This window comes from Castor canadensis, chromosome 12 (genome assembly GCF_047511655.1).
Source record: "Castor canadensis chromosome 12, mCasCan1.hap1v2, whole genome shotgun sequence".
NCBI classification, from domain to species: domain Eukaryota; kingdom Metazoa; phylum Chordata; class Mammalia; order Rodentia; family Castoridae; genus Castor; species Castor canadensis.
The window spans coordinates 37,619,686-37,638,607 of record NC_133397.1 but is presented as its reverse complement, the minus strand read 5'-3'; the positions used below and the strand labels follow the sequence as shown (position 1 = coordinate 37,638,607).

At 37.2% G+C, this 18,922-nt stretch overlaps 1 protein-coding gene across 5 annotated transcripts in view; it reads right to left on the bottom strand.

The window, feature by feature from the left end:
• Window positions 1-18,922, bottom strand: part of Dync2li1 (dynein cytoplasmic 2 light intermediate chain 1) — a 38,864-nt gene that overhangs the window by 12,065 nt on the left and 7,877 nt on the right. For 3 of the 5 annotated variants that reach the window (XM_074049603.1, XM_074049599.1, XM_074049602.1), the window contains exons 3-8: window positions 11,004-11,038; window positions 8,719-8,788; window positions 6,800-6,888; window positions 2,363-2,549; window positions 1,416-1,484; window positions 757-834 (exon numbers count right to left, since the gene is read on the bottom strand). In XM_074049603.1, coding sequence (XP_073905704.1) covers window positions 757-834; window positions 1,416-1,484; window positions 2,363-2,549; window positions 6,800-6,888; window positions 8,719-8,788; window positions 11,004-11,038 — 528 coding nt within the window. Of the gene's footprint in view, window positions 1-756; window positions 835-1,415; window positions 1,485-2,362; window positions 2,550-6,799; window positions 6,889-8,718; window positions 8,789-11,003; window positions 11,039-17,939; window positions 18,083-18,175; window positions 18,486-18,922 lie in introns of all 5 variants that reach the window. The other 2 variants (XM_074049600.1, XM_074049601.1) reach the window with 2 other exon arrangements.

The window sequence follows — 18,922 nt, the reverse complement described above, 5'->3', positions numbered from 1 at the left end:
AGGAAATATTTATAATAAAAATGCTTTCATGTTTTATCCTTTATTTAAAGGTTGACCAGCAAAATATGAAAGATAATGTTAACAGTAATTATAATAACTAACATTTATTCAGTAATGCTTTGGTCCAGGTCTTATGCTAAGCAGTTCACATGTACTACCTGTTAATTCTCACAAGAATCCTATGAAGAACTTATGACTTTTATTCATTTTACCTGAGAGGAGAGTGAGGCTTAAGTGAGACTAAGTGACTTATCTAAAATCATCTGTCTAGTAAGTGGTCACCCTGAGATTTGAACCCAGGTGGCACAGCTTCATGTTTTTAGCCTCTATAACAAACAGCACTTCTTTTAAATAAGAAAAAAGGAATCTATTGTTAAACTTTTTTTCTTTTAAGGGACCGTAGATTCTAATTCTTTTGTTTTCTTTTGGTGGGGCAGAGGTTTGAACTCAGGAATTCACACTTACAAAGAAGGCACTCTACCACTTGAGCCACACCTCCAGTCCCTAGATTCTAATTCTTAAGCAGAAAATGAACATGAATATACCTCTGTAAGCTTGACTGGGTTATGGATATAAGTGGTGTGTTCCATAGGGACATTAACAGTCTGTAGGAAGAGACCTTTGGCAGTGGGAAAGGAAAGAAGGGGACAACGTGTACAGTAAAAGCATTTATTATTCATAGCTATGGATCAAGTTGCTAATTTTCCAATTTTTTTCTACTCTCCACTCAAGCCCAAAGGACAGAAATGTACAAACCATTAGTGAGGCTCCATAATAATGAGCAACGAATCGAAGCGTCTTGCATATTACCTTTCTCTTCTCAGAGTCAAAATCCTGTAGAATTATGTTTTTAAAGAGAAAACACACAGTGATGAGAATGAAATATCTGTGGCAGGAGAAAGCAAATGATTAAGTGTAGAAGTAGATTATTTCTTATTTTAAAAACCCACCCTGACGGGTACGACTCCATAACTGTGCTATTCGCTTCTACAGAGCTCGAACAAGATCTGCAGCCTGCTTCAGTGACAGCTATCGGATCTTTTCTTTGTTTAAATGCTTAGCTCAAGAGAATTCAGATATAGGCAAGTATTTTGTAGTGTGGAAAATACTCTAAGGATTCTCTGACAAGCAAAGATAAGAAAAAACTAATTTTCTCTTTTCTTCCATTTAAAAGTTGCGAAATAAGTCCTATTCCTCAGTGGCCAAAGATTCATTTTCTAAGTCTTCTGCCTTATCCCCATTCTAAGCACTGTATTTATTTTCTTTACCTGTTTTCTCTGTCCCAACTATACCTTCTTTTCAAAAATCGTTAAGGTGAGTGACTCCTTAACCTATCTCTTCCAGAGCTATTTTTCTTAATTCATCGCTATTTTGGTACATCCCCTATATAAAGCATAGCCGTATTTGGAGCTTACCTGAAAAATGTCATATTTACTTCCAATTATGACCAGAGGTATTGGAAATGGGTCAATTAATTCACGATCCTGTTAATAAATATATTTAATTACAATTTTTCATTGCTATATGCATAGTAATTTCTACTTACTTCCAAAACTATGCCATTGTCCGTCTCTGCATCTGTGTTAACCTTGTTTACTTGTCATAGAATTAGTCCCAATGTTAACTTTTACTTACTAAGCTGTACTTCTTAAGCATAAAACTAAAAAGAGCAATCATAATCTTTATTCTTTTCCTTATTCCACTATTTTATTTTCTTACACAACACATCATCTTCCTGGAGATTTTTTTCTACTTCTCTTGCATCAGCATTTATGCCACATGGATTTGTTTTGCTCTGATATCAGGTCTATAAACTCTGGGCAAAATGAAACACTGCTCTTGGCTTTCTAGGCGATGATATTCATGATTGTCTTGAAAGTGTTACCATCACACAGCTTTATAATTTAATTATTTGTCAGATGATCAAAAGATACTGAGTATGCTAGACACTAAATGAATGTAAAATACAGTGCACTAGTGAAAGCCGCTGAGGCTCTACCCCCTGCTTAAATTTGTAACTTCCTCTAGTCTGTCAGGTGACTATTGTACAATCTGGATTCTTATCTTCATTTTACAGGATGATAAAATCAATATCAAACTACTTTAAAACTCATCTTCTTTTGATTGGTGTAACGTGCCCTAATAATCACAGTAGATGTCTAACAAGAAGGCATAAGAAATCTTTTTCCTTGTTTTGCTCTTATGAGGTTTTATTAAATTGCTGTAATTTTCCAGTGAACAGGTTTATCTACATCAAATGAATTTCAAGTCATGCATAAAAAGTCTAAAGAATTTGTTTGTGATGTTATTTCAGCTCTGCATGGAGCTAAGGATTCCAGGAATAAACCCAACAGCAACTCACTGGGTGGTCCTTCTGCATATTACTCCACATCTTCTGCCTCATTTCAGACATTGCTTTGGAATTTGTCTTTCCCAGTTTCACTATCACTTTATCTACATGGTCTTTTGTGGCTTGCAGCAGACTTTCCATGGTGGGCCAGAGGTCATTTGGTTTTGAAAGATCCAAAACAAGAACAATAGAAAATGTCCTAAAGAAAGAAAAACATCTTTCAAAAAGAGACTCAAAACAGTGACCATTTGAAAACTCTAGAGTGCTGAAATTTATCTCAGAATAACAACTTTTTAAGAAAAAGAGCATAGCATTATTTTAAGACAAAGCGAGAGCAGAGCTATGTATTGGAATGCTTTTCTCCAGTGGTATTTCAGTGTTACAACCAACAGTGGAGGTGAAGTTTTTGTTTGAACTAAAAATAATCCAGTTCAAATAGAGAAGATGCAAGCACTTGGATCCAACAATGCCATGCTTAAATTCAATTTTACTTCTTAGATTCCCAAGAAGGGAAGTAAAACTATTAACAAGAACAGCAGCATCAACACTGCACACTCAGGTGAAGTAGAAGGGAAGGGATTTGCTGATGAGCCTCGCCAGGGAACCACCGAGTTTATTTAAGCTTTACAACAATTCCTCGAAGATGTTATGATCCATTTTATGAAGTCGAATTCTGAGGCGCAGACTTATATAACTAGTAAACTGTAGAACTGGCATTTATATCAGAGTTACATGTCGTCCTGCTATACAATTCTGTCTCTCTGAAAGCATACCTCTCACCATCATATATACTCCACCATCACCACACGAAATTGTACTCTGCTCATGCACACCAAAACACACAACTACTCAGCAACACAAAATCCACCCACTTAAAACACGGGCAAAAGACTCAGCTATTTCTCCAAAGAAGGTAGACAGATGGCCAATAAGCATATGAAAAGATACATGACATTACAAATTATTAGGGAAATGCAAACTGCAACCACAATGAGAATGTCAGTGCACAGTCATTAGGATGCTATTGTCAGAAGGCAAAAAAACCTACAAGGTAACAAGTGTCGCTGAAGATATAGAAATACTGGAAGCCTTGTGCATTGCTGGTGGGAATATAAAATGGTACAGTTACCATGGAAAACAGTGTGGCAGTTCCTCAAAACAATTAAACTCAGAATTACCATATGATTCAGCATTCCACTTCTGCGTCTATACACCAAACACTGGAAGCTAGGGTTTGAATAAATATTTGCACACCAATGTTCATAGCAACCTTATTCACAATAGTCAAGATGTAGAGCAATTCACATGTTCATGGCTAGATGAATGGATAAACAAAATGTGATATGTATGTATATGTTCCATATATGTATATATGAACTATTAATCAGCTTTATAAAGGAAGGACATTCTGACACATGCTATAATATGAATTTATGAATCTTGAGTTGGTTGGAGTAGCTCAAATGGTAAAGCACCTGCTTCAAAGCGTGAGGTCCTGGGTTCAAACCCTAGAACCAAAAAAAAAAAAAAGTATGACTCTTGAAGACATTATGCTAAGATAAATAAACTAATAAGAATAAGATGAATATTACGTGATCCCATTTATATGTGGTACTAACACAGGCAAGTTCAGAGACAGAGAGTAGAATGATGGTTATAGGAATTGGGAGAGAGAGAAATAAGGACTTGAACTCTGGACCTGATGCTTGCTAGGCAGGCATTCTACCACTTGAGCCACTCCACCAGCCCCAGGACTTACTTTTGATAGATAAAAAATTTTAACTTGCACAGTTCTGGAGAAGGATGACTAGACAACAACATGAATGTATTTAACAGCACCGAGGAGTAAAATGAGGCATTTTATGCTATGCATATTTTATCAAATTAAAAAATGCATAAATCTAGAAGCATTTTGGAAAATGGTCATAATACATATGTAGAAGCATGGTCATGGGTCAACACACCGTTGCTCAACAGGGCAAGGGTGTTCTGCTCAGAGACACAGCAAGAAATTATACGTGATTTATTTTGCTTAGGTCAAGCAAATTAGCTACTTTGGGTAATTAATGCAAAACAATGACTAAATTATGTACTGTTGGTCTAAATTAAGAAAATGGTCACTATCAAAAATTTCTATAAAATTTTATAGAAATTCTATGTCATTTTAATAAGCTCATCAGCAATTTTTCTTAGCTATAAAATAATATAATAAATATATTTTAGTAGTAAAGAAACTAATTTTATTTTCAGGGTCTTAGTATGGTAATATTTGAAAAATGATTATGGCTTAACTTTTTTATTGGGGCAAAATATATAAAACATAAAATTTTCTTTTTTTAATGAAAAATAAGCAAAAGAGCAATGGATTACTCATTTTTTTCCCATTTAAAATGTTTGCTTCCAGTTTTTGTGTTATTTTTTACTTATTTCATAGCAAATAACAGCTGAGAATATTTTAAAAAAATTTTTAAAAGAACCAACAACAACTTTTAAAACAGGGAGTCAGACCACAGAAAATGTTCTATTACAAATTATCTAAAGTCTGTGGAAATGTTCAATGCATTTCTAAGAATGGTTATTTCAAAGGCAAATAGTATCTAATAGCATTTGACAATGTATTATTTTCTGAATTTGCTGGGCTTTGTTCAACACAAAGAAGTTATGTGTCGAACAAAGTGCAGTCCAAAAAATGCTCTGGTATTAGCAACCACGCTAAGAGTGGTAAGTTTTCCTGAAATTCTTTGACCACTTAGCAACCTACTTTGGCCTTTGACTCCCTTTCCCTCTGTTCATCATAACACTGACAAGTTCTCTCTCCTAAAGTCGGCTCCAGCTGTCTTAGAGTTTCAGGGAAAGGAAGGCCAGGACCTCACAAATTGAGGTGTTAAGGAAATTGTTCTGCAGAACCCAGCATTTCCACAAGACTGTCTCTTGGTTGGGTCAAGAGAAGGGGAGTGAGGTAACTTAACAAGTCAGGGTCAGACCAGAGCCAACCCGTAACTCAGGAAAGAGCAGGCCTCTGGGCTTTAACCTTTCAGCCTCTGGCCACACAAAGTAGCAGCTGGGTCCTTTAGCTTCTCCCTGCCCTCATCTATCTTTCCAACTGCACCACAACGAACCACCTCAATTCCAATGAAGCTTTGCTTGTCTCTATTAAAAAGAGTCAAATGAAAAACTATGGAACTTTAAAATTCCATGTTTCTGAAAACAAATGCCACAGGGAAAAGGTAGGCAAAAAAGTAAGATCTAAACATGAATATAAAATATCCCCAAAGCCAGGCGCCAGGTGGCTCACGCCTATAATCCTAGTTACCTGAGAGGCCGAGATTGGGAGGATTACCATTCAAGGCCTGCCTGGGCAAATAGTTCACGAGACCCCATGTCCAAACTAACCAGAGCAAAATGGACTGGAGGTGTGGCTCAAGAGGTAGAGAACCTGCTTTGCAAATGCGAAGCCCTGAGCTCAAACCTGTCCCATCAAAAAATCAAAACAGCCCAAATCTGTACAAAGTGCATTTACAAATGCTAAAAAGACTGGAGATAGCTCAGTGTGTTAACAGTAGCTATTTTTATGTGATGCAGGGTGCTTTAGCTATCTTTGTGTCTTTCAGTATTCCTCCAAGTTTTCTATATGGGCATATATTACTTTTGCAATAAGTAAAAGAAAGTAAATTATATTTCACTAAAAGAAAGAAACCACTGAAAAAATGATGCAAACATTATATTCAGCTAACTCTGGAAAAACGACAGTGAACAAGAAATAATTCTAACCTCTAAGGGTCTTCATGCCTGAAATTTAACAAATCATTGCCAAACCCTTTGTATTTGGTTTAGGAATCAGATACTTCAGATTTTAATTTTTTGTTTTGTTTTTCTTGGCTAAGATCAGTTCCCGGGAACATTCTGAGAAATGTCACAATTTTCCACATCTGATTTGGCCAACATGTGGGAGTCATTGTCAGGAAAACACCACCGAAGGGTTTTGAGGTTTTCCCCTACATTCTATTCCTTTCAAGTCAGCAAACAGAAACTATCTCCCTCCTCCAACACAGTCTTCTTTGGATGAAGCTCAACAGTATTTTCCACATTGAACCCTAAGGTAGACGCACACTATTCAGCTGAAGACAAATCTCAGAGCCCAATTAACTCACACTGAAATGGATAATGGAAAGAATAGGTTTTCATCACCCGAGTATTATTTAACATATCTTTGTTGTTGTTGTTGTTGATAGAAGTCTTGCAAAATATGTTACTGGTGGGAGTGCCAGCTAGAACCATGGTTCTTTCAAAACCTCTTTGGAAGCATACAGTTTAAGCACACAGAAAGGAAGAGAGCATAAACCTTCTTCAACATAAAACTGTTCCCTAAAATGACAAAGCCTACTCACATTGACCCTTTGGATGAAAACTGCTGTGTACTTACAATCTTCCTGGAGCTGGCTCACTTACCGTAAAGTGTCACTCGTGATTGGTATGCTGATTAAGTCCAACAAGGAGGTTCCTCCACCCAGTTCCCAAAAGTGAGCAATGTCTTTTGGCTGAAAAATTATTGTTGTTTTTTAAAAAAAAATACTTAAAGTATTTTTAAATTTTTAAGTGCTTCTTATACTTCATTAGCACCTGCCAGTAATAATTATAGATGCAAAATACTGAAGTCCTCAATCAACCCTTTCTTGGCAGTCAGAACTCCTTTCTCTATCCTTGAAATGCACCAAAGCATCTCTTCCAAAGAACAAAGATGAACCATGAAGAATATATTGCTGTATGAGCATATCAATACCAATTCTAGCAGAACCTTAGTAGAAAAATAGTGCCCCCAGTTTTGTGAATATGACATGTAACATACACATAAATTTTAAATACAATTAATCAGTTGAACACATTTGGTATTTTAGATAGAAATAAAACATGAATAGGAAAACATTTAGGAAGACAGATCTCACAAAACGAATTATACATACATATAAACTCGAGGAAAAGGGACAAACAGATGGCAGTCTTGGCTGCAGATGGAGATCACCTGAGCAGAAGTATAAGCAGACAATCTATCTTCCACTGAAGATAATTACACTTGTAGGCTTGTCACTCATGTCAAAATTTATGTTAGTCACAAAGTTCTGCCTCAATATATTACTTAATTTCACAGTTTAATAACCAACTTTTGTTGGTGGGCCAGGACACAGTAACAGACAATTCAAATTCTCTATACATTGTCTGATGAGTACACATTTAGACTTGATCTATAAAAGTTTGTCTATGAAAGCCTGAGGGTATGGCTCTAGTGGTAGAGCACTTGCATAGCAAACCCAAGGCCCTTAGTTCAAAACCTAGTACTGCCAAAAAAATTTGGTTTGCCTTTTTTATGGGAATAGTGTGGGACTCTGTTCTAGACTATTCTTCCATGGATGAAACTTTGCTTAAGAAATGACCCCTTTTCATATGAGAACTCCAAGAGATTCTATTTAGGAACCTCCTTCCATCATACATTATCATAAGCTCTTCCTCTATCCTGAATAGTTTCTAGCATTCTTCTGAAGAGGCACTAAAACAAGTGAAAACAGGATTAAGGTCAATTAGGGCCTGTGGTCTTTAATAGTTCTACCAACTTTAAGATGCCCCTATCCGGCCCCATCCCTGCAGTGCTGGAGTGAACCCAGAGGCTTGCACATGGTGGGCAAGTGCTGAACTACTGTGAAATGTTAATAATTTATATTTTGAACAGTATACTTTCACAAATATTCCATAGGTCAAATCCATTTTTAAGCAAATTTTTAGAGCAACACAGTAAATCAGAATATTGTTCTCATTTAAAAAGTAGAAAAAGTCACATGAATATAATATAAGTAGGTAAAAGAACTAACTGTACAATGAAGTTTCAAAGAACTCTTATTTCAGGCCAGGCATGGTGGTGCATGCCTGTAATTCCAGAACATGTGAGACTAAAGCATGAGGATCATAAGTTTGAGGACAGCCTAGGCTGCATAGTGATTTTCGGGCCAGCTTGGGTTTTGCACAGTGAAATGCTGTCTCAAAAAACAACAACAAAGAAAAAAACAGGGGATGGGGATTTGGCTCCAGTGGTTAAGTGCCTGTGTTCAAGTCCCAATACTGCCAACACAGCACCAAAAACAAAAAAAAAAAAAAAATGAAGAAAGAAATCTTATTTGAACATTTAAAGATATAACAAATGAGAAGGTTCAGTTTGGACGGGCTTCCTATCAGCTGAATTGCATTTGAAGTTTCATAGCAACAGCTATGAATATACAGCTGGGTATGTCTACTGACTACAGATGAGATGGAAAGTATAAAAAAGTCAGCATCAAGACGTCCCCATCGATGGCATAGTGTTATCACTTAAAGACACTCACCGTGTTGTGCCCTTTTGCTCTTCTTCCGTATGTATATTCCAAAGCCAGGGTTGGTTTTGCTGGCTCATCCCTATACAATAAAGGCACAAAGTATTACCATGGTGGGTGGTATTAGTTTTTTATGCTGTAATTTTGCCTGATTCCTCCTTAAAACTTCATTAATAAAGAAGTTACTTTAAGCAGTAACACTGAGGTAAAAATTATAATGGCCCCTTTATGGCCATTATATTTACCAGGTAGCCCCTGGTAAAGCCAAATGAAGGTGATAGGGCTGGCAGTGTCTCTGCCAAGTGGAGTCACAAGCTCCCTGCATCCAGGTCATGTACAAAAAATGGCACCCACTCAGGTTTGTGCTCAGCCTTGATGTGGGAACTGGAAACCTAATGACTGTCAATTTAATAAGGACATCAATAGAAGACTTTTATGAAGTTTTCTATTTCAAATTGCAGCTCAGATAGAGGCAGCATTTAACAAGTGAGAGCTGTAAACAAATTATATAAGCAAGTTCTAAAAGTCAGCAAACAATTTGGAAAATACTAAAATGATTTGATGAATTATCTACACTACATTGCTTGGTTAAACAGTTTTAATGTATATATTTATTCTTATTTTTAAAACTGTGGTAAGACACACAGAATAAGATTTACCATCTTAAACATTTTAAGGGTACAGCTCAGTAATATTCAGTATGTTCACATTGCTGTGCAACCACGTTCTTTTGGCAAAACTGAAACTCCCAAGGCTGGCAGAGTGGCTCAAGTGGTAGACAGCCTACCTAGCAAGTGTGAAGCCTTGAGTTCAAACCCCACTACCGTAAAAAAAAAGCTTTAAAACTGAAACTCTATGCTCATTAAACAATTCCCCATTTTCCTTCCCCCTTGGTCCTCGTAACTGCCATTCTACTTCGTTTCTGTGTTTGACAACTCTAGATACCTCCTACAAGTGGAATCAATTTTTGTCTTTTTGTGGCTGCTTTATTTCACTTAGCACAGTGTCCTCAAGGCTCACCCATGTTGAAGCATGAGACAGGATTTCTTTCCATTTTAAAGGCTGCATAATATTGTATATATTTAATATTGTAAATATTTGTTTTCAATTTACAGAACAAAAGACAATTTTTACAATCTGTTATTTGTATATTAATATTTGTTAAATATTTTAAATGTCACCATTTCTTCCTTTTAATATACTCACCAAATAATGTTTCGTTGTATTTCCTGAAGGACAGAAACCTTTTATGAAGCAAAATGTTGCTCTTAAGACAAAACTTTATCAATCTGATATTTAACCTATAATTTAGAAAACTGCCTGATTTGTGAGTACACTATCAAAGAACTAAAATTAGTAACTTTTAGTTCATAGAGCAGTGTATTTCATCCTAAACTGCAGCTGTTTTATTAGATGAGTTGTTTATTATAGGAACCATCTACATGTTGCCTCAGGAGAACCATGATTCCTGGAGATAAAAGGTGATACATGTATCACTACAAAGAGTTCTTCTAAGAAATAACATTGTGGATGGAAAGAATTACAGGAAACTAGGATTCTATTATGCATATTCTTAAATAATAACTTTCAAATAAATGTTTTGTTTTTGTTTTCAGTACTGGGGATTGAACCCAGGGTCTTGCACATGCTAGGCAAGTACTCTACACTGAGCTACATACCCATACCTTGAATGATGTTTCTTTAATGTAACCTTGAGACAAAATTCTATCTCTTTTAATGTTTTTGGAGAAGTTATAAGAAATATGCATTAGAATGAAGAGAACAGAGAAGTATCTTCTAAAACTGAAGACTTTCCTTATCAACTTCTGGCAACATCTACCAATCATAATCCTAAATGTGAAATCTCATGGAATGATTCTACAGTCATATAAAAAACTAAGAAGTATTTAAAACAAATGGTAAAATGTACAGTTGGAGGACCAACACTGTGTTTCAAAAATGTTTCTGAGTAAGTTAGACATTATAATTATTGTTTGAATAATCATATATTACATAGAACATATATAACTTAAATACCAAAGTAGCATAGCCAAAAAGGGTAATTGTGATAACATTTCTCCTACAAACAGGGAAAATCCAGTATTAATCCCATAATTTTCTGGCTTTTCACTAGTCTTATCTTTAATGGAGCTCTTAAAGGTTATATTAAGGATTTGTTTAGAATTAAATATTTTGAGTTTCAAAATCATTCTCCTTCCATATGTCTTTTAGAATCTAACTTTCACTGTCTAAGTAGAATAGGCATGAATATAGGCTAAGGTTAGCATAACACTCACCTGTCAAGGCACCTTAAAATAATAGTAGTCTTTCCCTGGAAATTAACAAAGAAAGAATACTGTGTTAATGTCATTCATATGTAAAATTTTACTATTGTTCACAATTGTGGCCCAAAATAGCTTTTTAAATCATTTGACAATGTGAGTCAATGCTCTGTATAGCTATCCTTATCTCAACCAGCAAAAACCCTTGTTCCTTCCTATTATTGCTTATACTCTCTCTACAACAAAATTAGAAATAAGGGCAAAATAGTTTCTGCTGGGTATTGAGGGGGTGGGGAGAGGGAGGGGGCGGAGTGGGTGGTAAGGGAGGGGGTGGGGGCAGGGGGGAGAAATGAACCAAGCCTTGTATGCACATATGAATAGTAAAAGAAAAAGGAAAAAAAAATCATTTGAATGATAAATTACCTAGAAATTAAAAACTAGAAACTTTCAGAATTGTTCTAAAGTTTGATAAGTGGAAAAAGTTAACTGTCAACTTTCCATCACAGTGTAACTACACTGCTATTATTATAATTATAAAGTCCCACAGATGACAAATATTAGCAAATCATAGCCCATTTTAGTGGTCAATTTGGCAGCTGTCTTAAAATTTGTCTTTATTCAACAATGCTAATTACTGGTTAAGCTGATGATTAGTGTCTTCTAAAATGTTTTCATTCCAATTGTTGAAGTGGAAATAAAGAAAAAAGATAACAGATAAATAAAGGACAAGTTGAAAATATGTTCAAAGTAGGCAATTCAGACACTGGGCTAGAGTACTTTGCTTTAATCCTAGGAGATGTACTTATTCTAAGTTTCTTTTCAGGAGGCAGGAAATACAGGCTATGGCCCCATCTCTGCCACCTAACCTCACATCTTATCCATAGACTAGCCCAGTGCTTTGAATCATTGTGTTTTTTTGTTATTTTGTTTTGCTTTTTTAAAATGGTAAAACTCTCTTTATCTCTCTCTCTCCCCCCCTCTATTTCTCCCTCTCCCTCCTCTCCTCTCTCTAACAAATGATTCCTTACAAGAAAACAGACATAAAAGGAGCAAGAGAGAAAGCAATGCTAAAGGAAATCTTTGGGCTCCAAGGAAAATGGTTTGGAAAACCCTAGATTGCCAAAAACAGTATTTTTTTTTTTGGGCAGTACTGGGGCTTGAACTCAGGGCCTTGTGCTTGCTAGGCAGGTACTCTACTACTTGAGCTACACTGATAGATTACTAACTTTTTTAAGTCTATAGTTTTTTTTTTTAACCAAAAATATGTTAATTACTCCAGATTTTATGTGGATATGATCAATTTAAATAAATTTTTTGTAAAAAGATAAAGAAGCCATTGGAATAGTATCAACAATGTCTATATTGGCTGGCATTTTACCAAACTGAAAAACTAGAAACAAGCTCAATATTCCAAAATAGGGGACTAGCTAAATTGATTATGATAACATACACAATGGAATATGCAGTTATTAGAAATGACAATGTAGAAATATACTTATATGGTAAAGTATTTATAACAAATTAGCAATACCCTATTTAAAAAGCTTTTCCAGTTTTCTTTACATATACACATAAACATCCATATACAGACAAACACACAAACAAATCCAGAGAGAATAAACATAAGTGATTATTTCTACAATAAACATAATAAACAATATTAACAGAAGCAAAGACAAAAACCACTTGATCATCTCAATAGATGCAGAAAAAACCTTTGATAAGATCCAACACCATTTCATGATAAAAGCTCTAAGAAAACTAGGAATAGAAGGAAAGTACCTCAACGTTATAAAAGCTATATATGACAAACCTACAGCCAGCATTATACTTAACGGAGAAAAACTGAAACCATTCCCTCTAAAATCAGGAACCAGACAAGGATGCCCACTATCTCCACTCCTGTTCAACATAGTAATGGAATTCCTAGCAGAGCAATTAGGCAAGAAGAAGGAATAAGAGGAATACAAATAGGTAAAGAAACTGTCAAAATATCCCTATTTGCAGACAACATGATCCTATACCTTAAAGACCCAAAAAACTCTACTCAGAAGCTCCTAGACACCATCAATAGCTACAGCAAGGTAGCAGGATATAAAATCAACACAGAAAAATCATCAGCATTTCTATACACTAACAATGAGCAAACTGAAAAAGAATGTATGAAAACAATTCCATTTACAATAGCCTCAAAAAAAATCAAATACCTAGGTGTAAACCTAACAAAAGATGTGAAAGACCTCTACAAGGAAAACTATATACTTCTGAAGAAAGAGATTGAGGAAGACTATAGAAAGTGGAGAGATCTCCCATGCTCATGGATTGGTAGAATCAACATAGTAAAAATGTCTATACTCCCCAAAGTAATCTACATGTTTAATGCAATTCCCATCAAAATTCCAATGACATTCATTAAAGAGATCGAAAAATCTACCGTGAAATTTATATGGAAACACAAGAGGCCATGAATAGCCAAGGCAATACTCAGTCAAAAGAACAATGCTGGAGTTATCACAATACTGGACTTCAAACTATATTACAAAGCAGTAACAATAAAAACAGCATGGTACTGGCACAAAACAGACATGAAGACCAGTGGAACAGAATAGAGGACCCAGATATGAAGCTACACAACTATAACCAACTTGTCTTTGACAAAGGAGCTAAAAATATACGATGGAGAAATAGCAGCCTCTTCAACAAAAACTGCTGGGAAAACTGGTTAGCAGTCTGCAAAAAACTGAAACTAGATCCATGTATATCACCCTATACCAAGATTAACTCTCAATGGATCAAGGATCTTAATATCAGACCCCAAACTCTAAAGTTGATACAGGAAAGAGTAGGAACTACTCTGGAGTTAGTAGGTATAGGTAAGAACTTTCTCAATGGAACTCCAGCAGCACAGCAACTAAGCGATAGCATAGATAAATGGGACCTCATAAAGCTAAAAAGCTTCTGCTCAACAAAAGAAATGGTCTCTAAACTGAAGAGATCACCCACGGAGTGGGAGAAAATATTTGCCAGCTACACATCAGACAAAGGACTGATAACCAGAATATATAGGGAACTTAAAAACTAAATTCTCCCAAAACTAATGAACCAATAAAGAAATGGGCAAGTGAACTAAATAGAATTTTCTCAAAAGAAGAAATTCAAATGGCCAAAAAACACATGAAAAAATGCTCACCATCTCTAGCAATAAAGGAAATGCAAATTAAAACCACGCTAAGATTCTACCTCACCCCTGTTAGAATAGCCATCATCAGCAACACCACCAACAACAGGTGTTGGCGAGGATGCGGGGAAAAAGGAACCCTCTTACACTGTTGGTGGGAATGTAAACTAGTACAACCACTCTGGAAAAAAATTTGGAGGCTACTTAAAAAGCTAAATATTGATCTACCATTTGATCCAGCAATACCACTCTTGGGGATATACCCAAAAGACTGTGACACAGGTTACTCCAGAGGCACCTGCACACCCATGTTTATTGCGGCACTATTCACAATAGCCAAGTTATGGAAACAGCCAAGATGCCCCACTAGTGATGAATGGATCAAGAAAATGTGGTATGTATACACAATGGAATTTTATGCGGCCATGAAGAAGAATGAAATGTTATCATTCTCTGGTAAATGGATGGAATTGGAGAACATCATTCTGAGTGAGGTTAGCCTGGCCCAAAAGACCAAAAATCGTATGTTCTCCCTCATATGCGGACATTAGATCAAGGGCAAACACAACAAGGGGATTGAACTTTGATCACAAGATAAAAACAAGAGCACACAAGGGAGGGGTGAGGATAGGTAAGACACCTAAAAAGTTAGCTAGCATTTGTTGCCCTCAATGCAGAGAAACTAAAGCAGATACCTTAAAAGCAACTGAGGCCAATAGGAGAAGGGGACCAGGAACTAGAGAAAAGGTTAGATCAAGAAGAATTAACCTAGAAGGTAACACCCACGCACAGGAAATCAATGTGAGTCAATGCCCTGTATAGCTATCCTTATCTCAACCAGCAAAACCCCTTGTTCCTTCCTATTATTGCTTATACTCTCTCTACAACAAAATTAGAGATAAGGGCAAAATAGTTTCTGCTGGGTATTGAGGGGGGGAGCGGGAGGAGGTGGAGTGGGTGGTAAGGGAGGGGGTGGGGGCAGGGGGGAGAAATAAACCAAGCCTTGTATGCACATATGAATAATAAAAGAAAAATGAAAAAAAAAAAAAAAAAAAAAGAAGAATTAACCTAGAAGGTAACACCCACGCACAGGAAATCAATGTGAGTCAATGTCCTGTATAGCTATCCTTATCTCAACCAGCAAAAACCCTTGGTCCTTCCTATTATTGCTTATACTCTCTCTACAACAAAATTAGAAATAAGGGCAAAATAGTTTCTGCTGGGTATCGAGGGGGTGGCAGGGAGAGAGGGGTGGGTGGTAAGGGAGGGGGTGGGGGCAGGGGGGGAGAAATGACCCATGCATTGTATGCACATATGAATAATAAAAAAAATTAAAAAAAAAACATAAGTGATTATTTCTAGATAAAGGATTTGTAGGTTTTGGGGTTTTGTTAAAGAAATTCAGTGCTAGCCTAGCCTGGGTGAGGCCCTATGTTCAATCCTTAGCACTTTAAGAAGAAAAGGAAAGGAAGGAAGGAAAGAAGGAAGGAAGGAAGGAAGACAGGAAGGAGGGAGGAAGGAAGGGAGGAAGGAAGGGAGGAAGGAAAGAAGAAAGGACAGAAATTAGGACTTCTTGATTTTCCTGCACTGAACATGTATTATAAGTAGTATATTTTTGGAAGTAAAAATGAAAGACAGGACTGTAAACTGGTACATGTGTGTGGGGGGGTACTTGTGGGAGGGGGGAAATGGAGAAGATGAAGGTGAGGGAATATGGTTGATGGGCTTCATATACATATATGAAATAGAAAGATGAAGCCTCTTGCAATTGCCTTAAGTGGGGCAGGGAAGGGTTTGGGGGGTAGGTGGCAATCTAACCAAACCAATGTACAATGTAAGGTTATTGAGAATTGGCACAACAAATCCTCCCATACAATGAATATATGCTAATAAAAATGAAAAAAAGGTGTTTTTTTGTTTTTGTTTTTTGTGGTACTGGGGCTTGAATTCAGGGCCTACACCTTTAGCCACTCCACCAGCCCATTTTGTGTTAGGTATTTTCAAGATAGGGTCTCAAAAACTATTTGTCCAGGCTGGCTTCAAACCATGATCCTCCTGATCTCTGCCTCCTGACAGGATTATAGGCGAGAGCCACCAGCACCCATCGAAAAAAAAGTTTTAAATAAGCAAAGACTATATTACCTAAAAAAACCCAATCTACTCTATGCGCAACCAAATATAGAATCAGAATTAGTGTATCTTAGAAAGGGAAGGAATTTTGTATTACGTCTAGTCAATTTCCTAAAATTCTCATAGCACTCTAGTATTGTTTTAAATCATTTTTATTATAGCTTCATACAAATGTATAGTATTACATGGTTGACAATTCTAAATAAATGCACACTCACCTCAGGAATGAAAGTTAAGTTTTAATTATTATTAAAATTACAGTCGAAGCTGGGCATGTTGCCTCATTCCTATAACCCCAGCTCTTGGGAGGCAGAGATAGGAGGACAGCATTTCCAAAAAGGTCCAGGCCAAAAAAAAATGCTAGACTCTATCTTAAAGAGTAAGCTGGGGACTGAGGTCATGGCTCGAGAGATAGAGTGCAGCTGGCAGTAACACCCAGCCTGCCCAGCAAGTAAGAGTACCTGTGTTGCAAGTGAGACCCTAAGTTCAAACCCCAGTGCTGAAAAAAAAAAAAAATCAAGTGGTAGAGTGCTTGCCTAGAAATACCTGAGTTCAATTCCCAGTACCACAAAAACAATCGAAGAATAAGCTAGGTGTTGTGACAAGTGCCTGTAATCCCAGCTACACAAGATGTGTAGGTAGGAGCATGGCAATCCAAGGTTGGCCAGACAAAAAGTGTGAGACCTTATCTGAAAAGTAACCAAAGCAAAAAGGACTGGGGGAGTGGCTCAAGTGGTAAAGCACTTGCCTAGCAAGCGTAAGGTCCTGAGTCAAACCCCAACATTGCCCACCCCACCTAAAAAAGACAATCCAAATTTTAAAAATTCACTAAACTGTGACTCCTTAAGAATGTGCTCACAATCTCCTGGGCTTCACAATTCAGGGAACAGCAACTCGTACAAATTCACTTAACGACCATCAAAATGGTCTTTCATTACCTCAGTTATACCAGCAGTCCAGTCCTCTCCTCTGACTCCTCTGAATTCCACAATCCCCTATACCTTCATTAATCTGACCAGATAATCCCCTCCTGTTCTCCCTTCTTCTAAAATCCTTCTTCCTACAACTCCAGCTCCATGACTGGCAAACTACCCAAAACCTCTTCTTCAGAACGCTCTTTCCCAATGACTGTCGCTAAAACATGGCTGAACCTGGACCACATCTTCTGCTACTTTGTTGAAGGTTATTTATTCTCATGCCCCGATGTATTTCAGGGCCTCTTTGCTAGCAAGCGCCGTCCTTATACAACTCGTTTGCCTCCCAACTCTTGTGAAAACTTCAAAGGCCTTACCAGTTTACCACTGACATTGTCATCTCTGTTGGCCCACAATTTCCCTTTGGGCTGTGATCATTAGTCTTGTTAAGGTCTTACCCTGTGGGCATGGGTGACTCACCTAACAGTTTGACTTTGCAGTGCATTGGCCTCCTCACAGAAGCTGTTTCTCTTGCTCTATTGCTGCCCCATGTTACACCTTGAATCATTTCACCACTGGGAACTGTACCACTTCCAAAATCACACATGCAAACAATACATTCTCCAACTACTTCTTCAGGAATCTCCACCGTGGTCACTCTTTGACCTCAGTGAAAGGTCTCAAAAATCCATTTCCTTAACAATTTCTCCTTCATCAACTCCCTCCTACCTTTACTGCTTTCCTTTTCCATCTTAGAGTCCATCGTCTACCATTATAACCATCTCTTACAAATATCATCTGATATTAGGCTTTCTCACTAGCAAATACCAGTCTCAAGGAAATTCAATCTCCTTCCTTCTCCATGCCTGCACCTGTGCAAGTGAGTAATGGTAGAGAAAAATTATATACACTCAGCAGGTTAGCATTACCTAATCCCCATCATCAAAATAGCAGTCAGCACTCACTGGCAAGCTGTGTAGTGTGTTCTTTCTCCCATTCATTGTGTTAGCTCTTCCATACATTCTCAATCCTCTCCTTAGGTTACTCACTTGACCCTCATTTGAATCGCTGCTCTTTCCTTCCTTCTTGATCTTCAAACTTTAGACCACTCTTCTAGAGGCTCTCCCAGTCTCAATCTCTTGGGCTGGGTTAAATGTCTTTCCTGCTTTTCACTTGCATTCGCCTCATTGCTGGTGAAAAAGTACTAGTGGTCAAGTTCCTTCACATTAGAGAATGTGCCTTTCATTCCTGTTTCCACAGCACTCAGCAGGATACCTGGCATAGAAGAGATGTGCAATGAAGTCTACTGAATTGATGAGTACAAGGATGAAGGACAAAAAGGAGGCAAGGCAGTTGGCTCCTTTGGTAGAGGGTTATTATTATTAGCTGAACAATAAAGGCATTAGTGACTTACTCTTGAACTTTCAAAACAAGTTAATACTCTGCAAAAAGCACAGATTCAGGTCCTTTTTTTGGTGGGACTGGGATTTGAACTCAGGGTTTCACACTGGCAAAGCAGGTGCACTACCCCTTGAGCCACACCTCCAGTCCATTTTGCTCTGGTTATTTTTTGGAGATGGAGTCTTGTGAACTGTTTGCTGGGGCTGGCCTTGAACTTTGATCTTCTTGACCTTAGCCTCCCAAGTAGCCAGAATTACAGTTGTGAGCCACCAGTTCGTGTCTAGAATCAGATACTTTTAAAGGAACAAGAT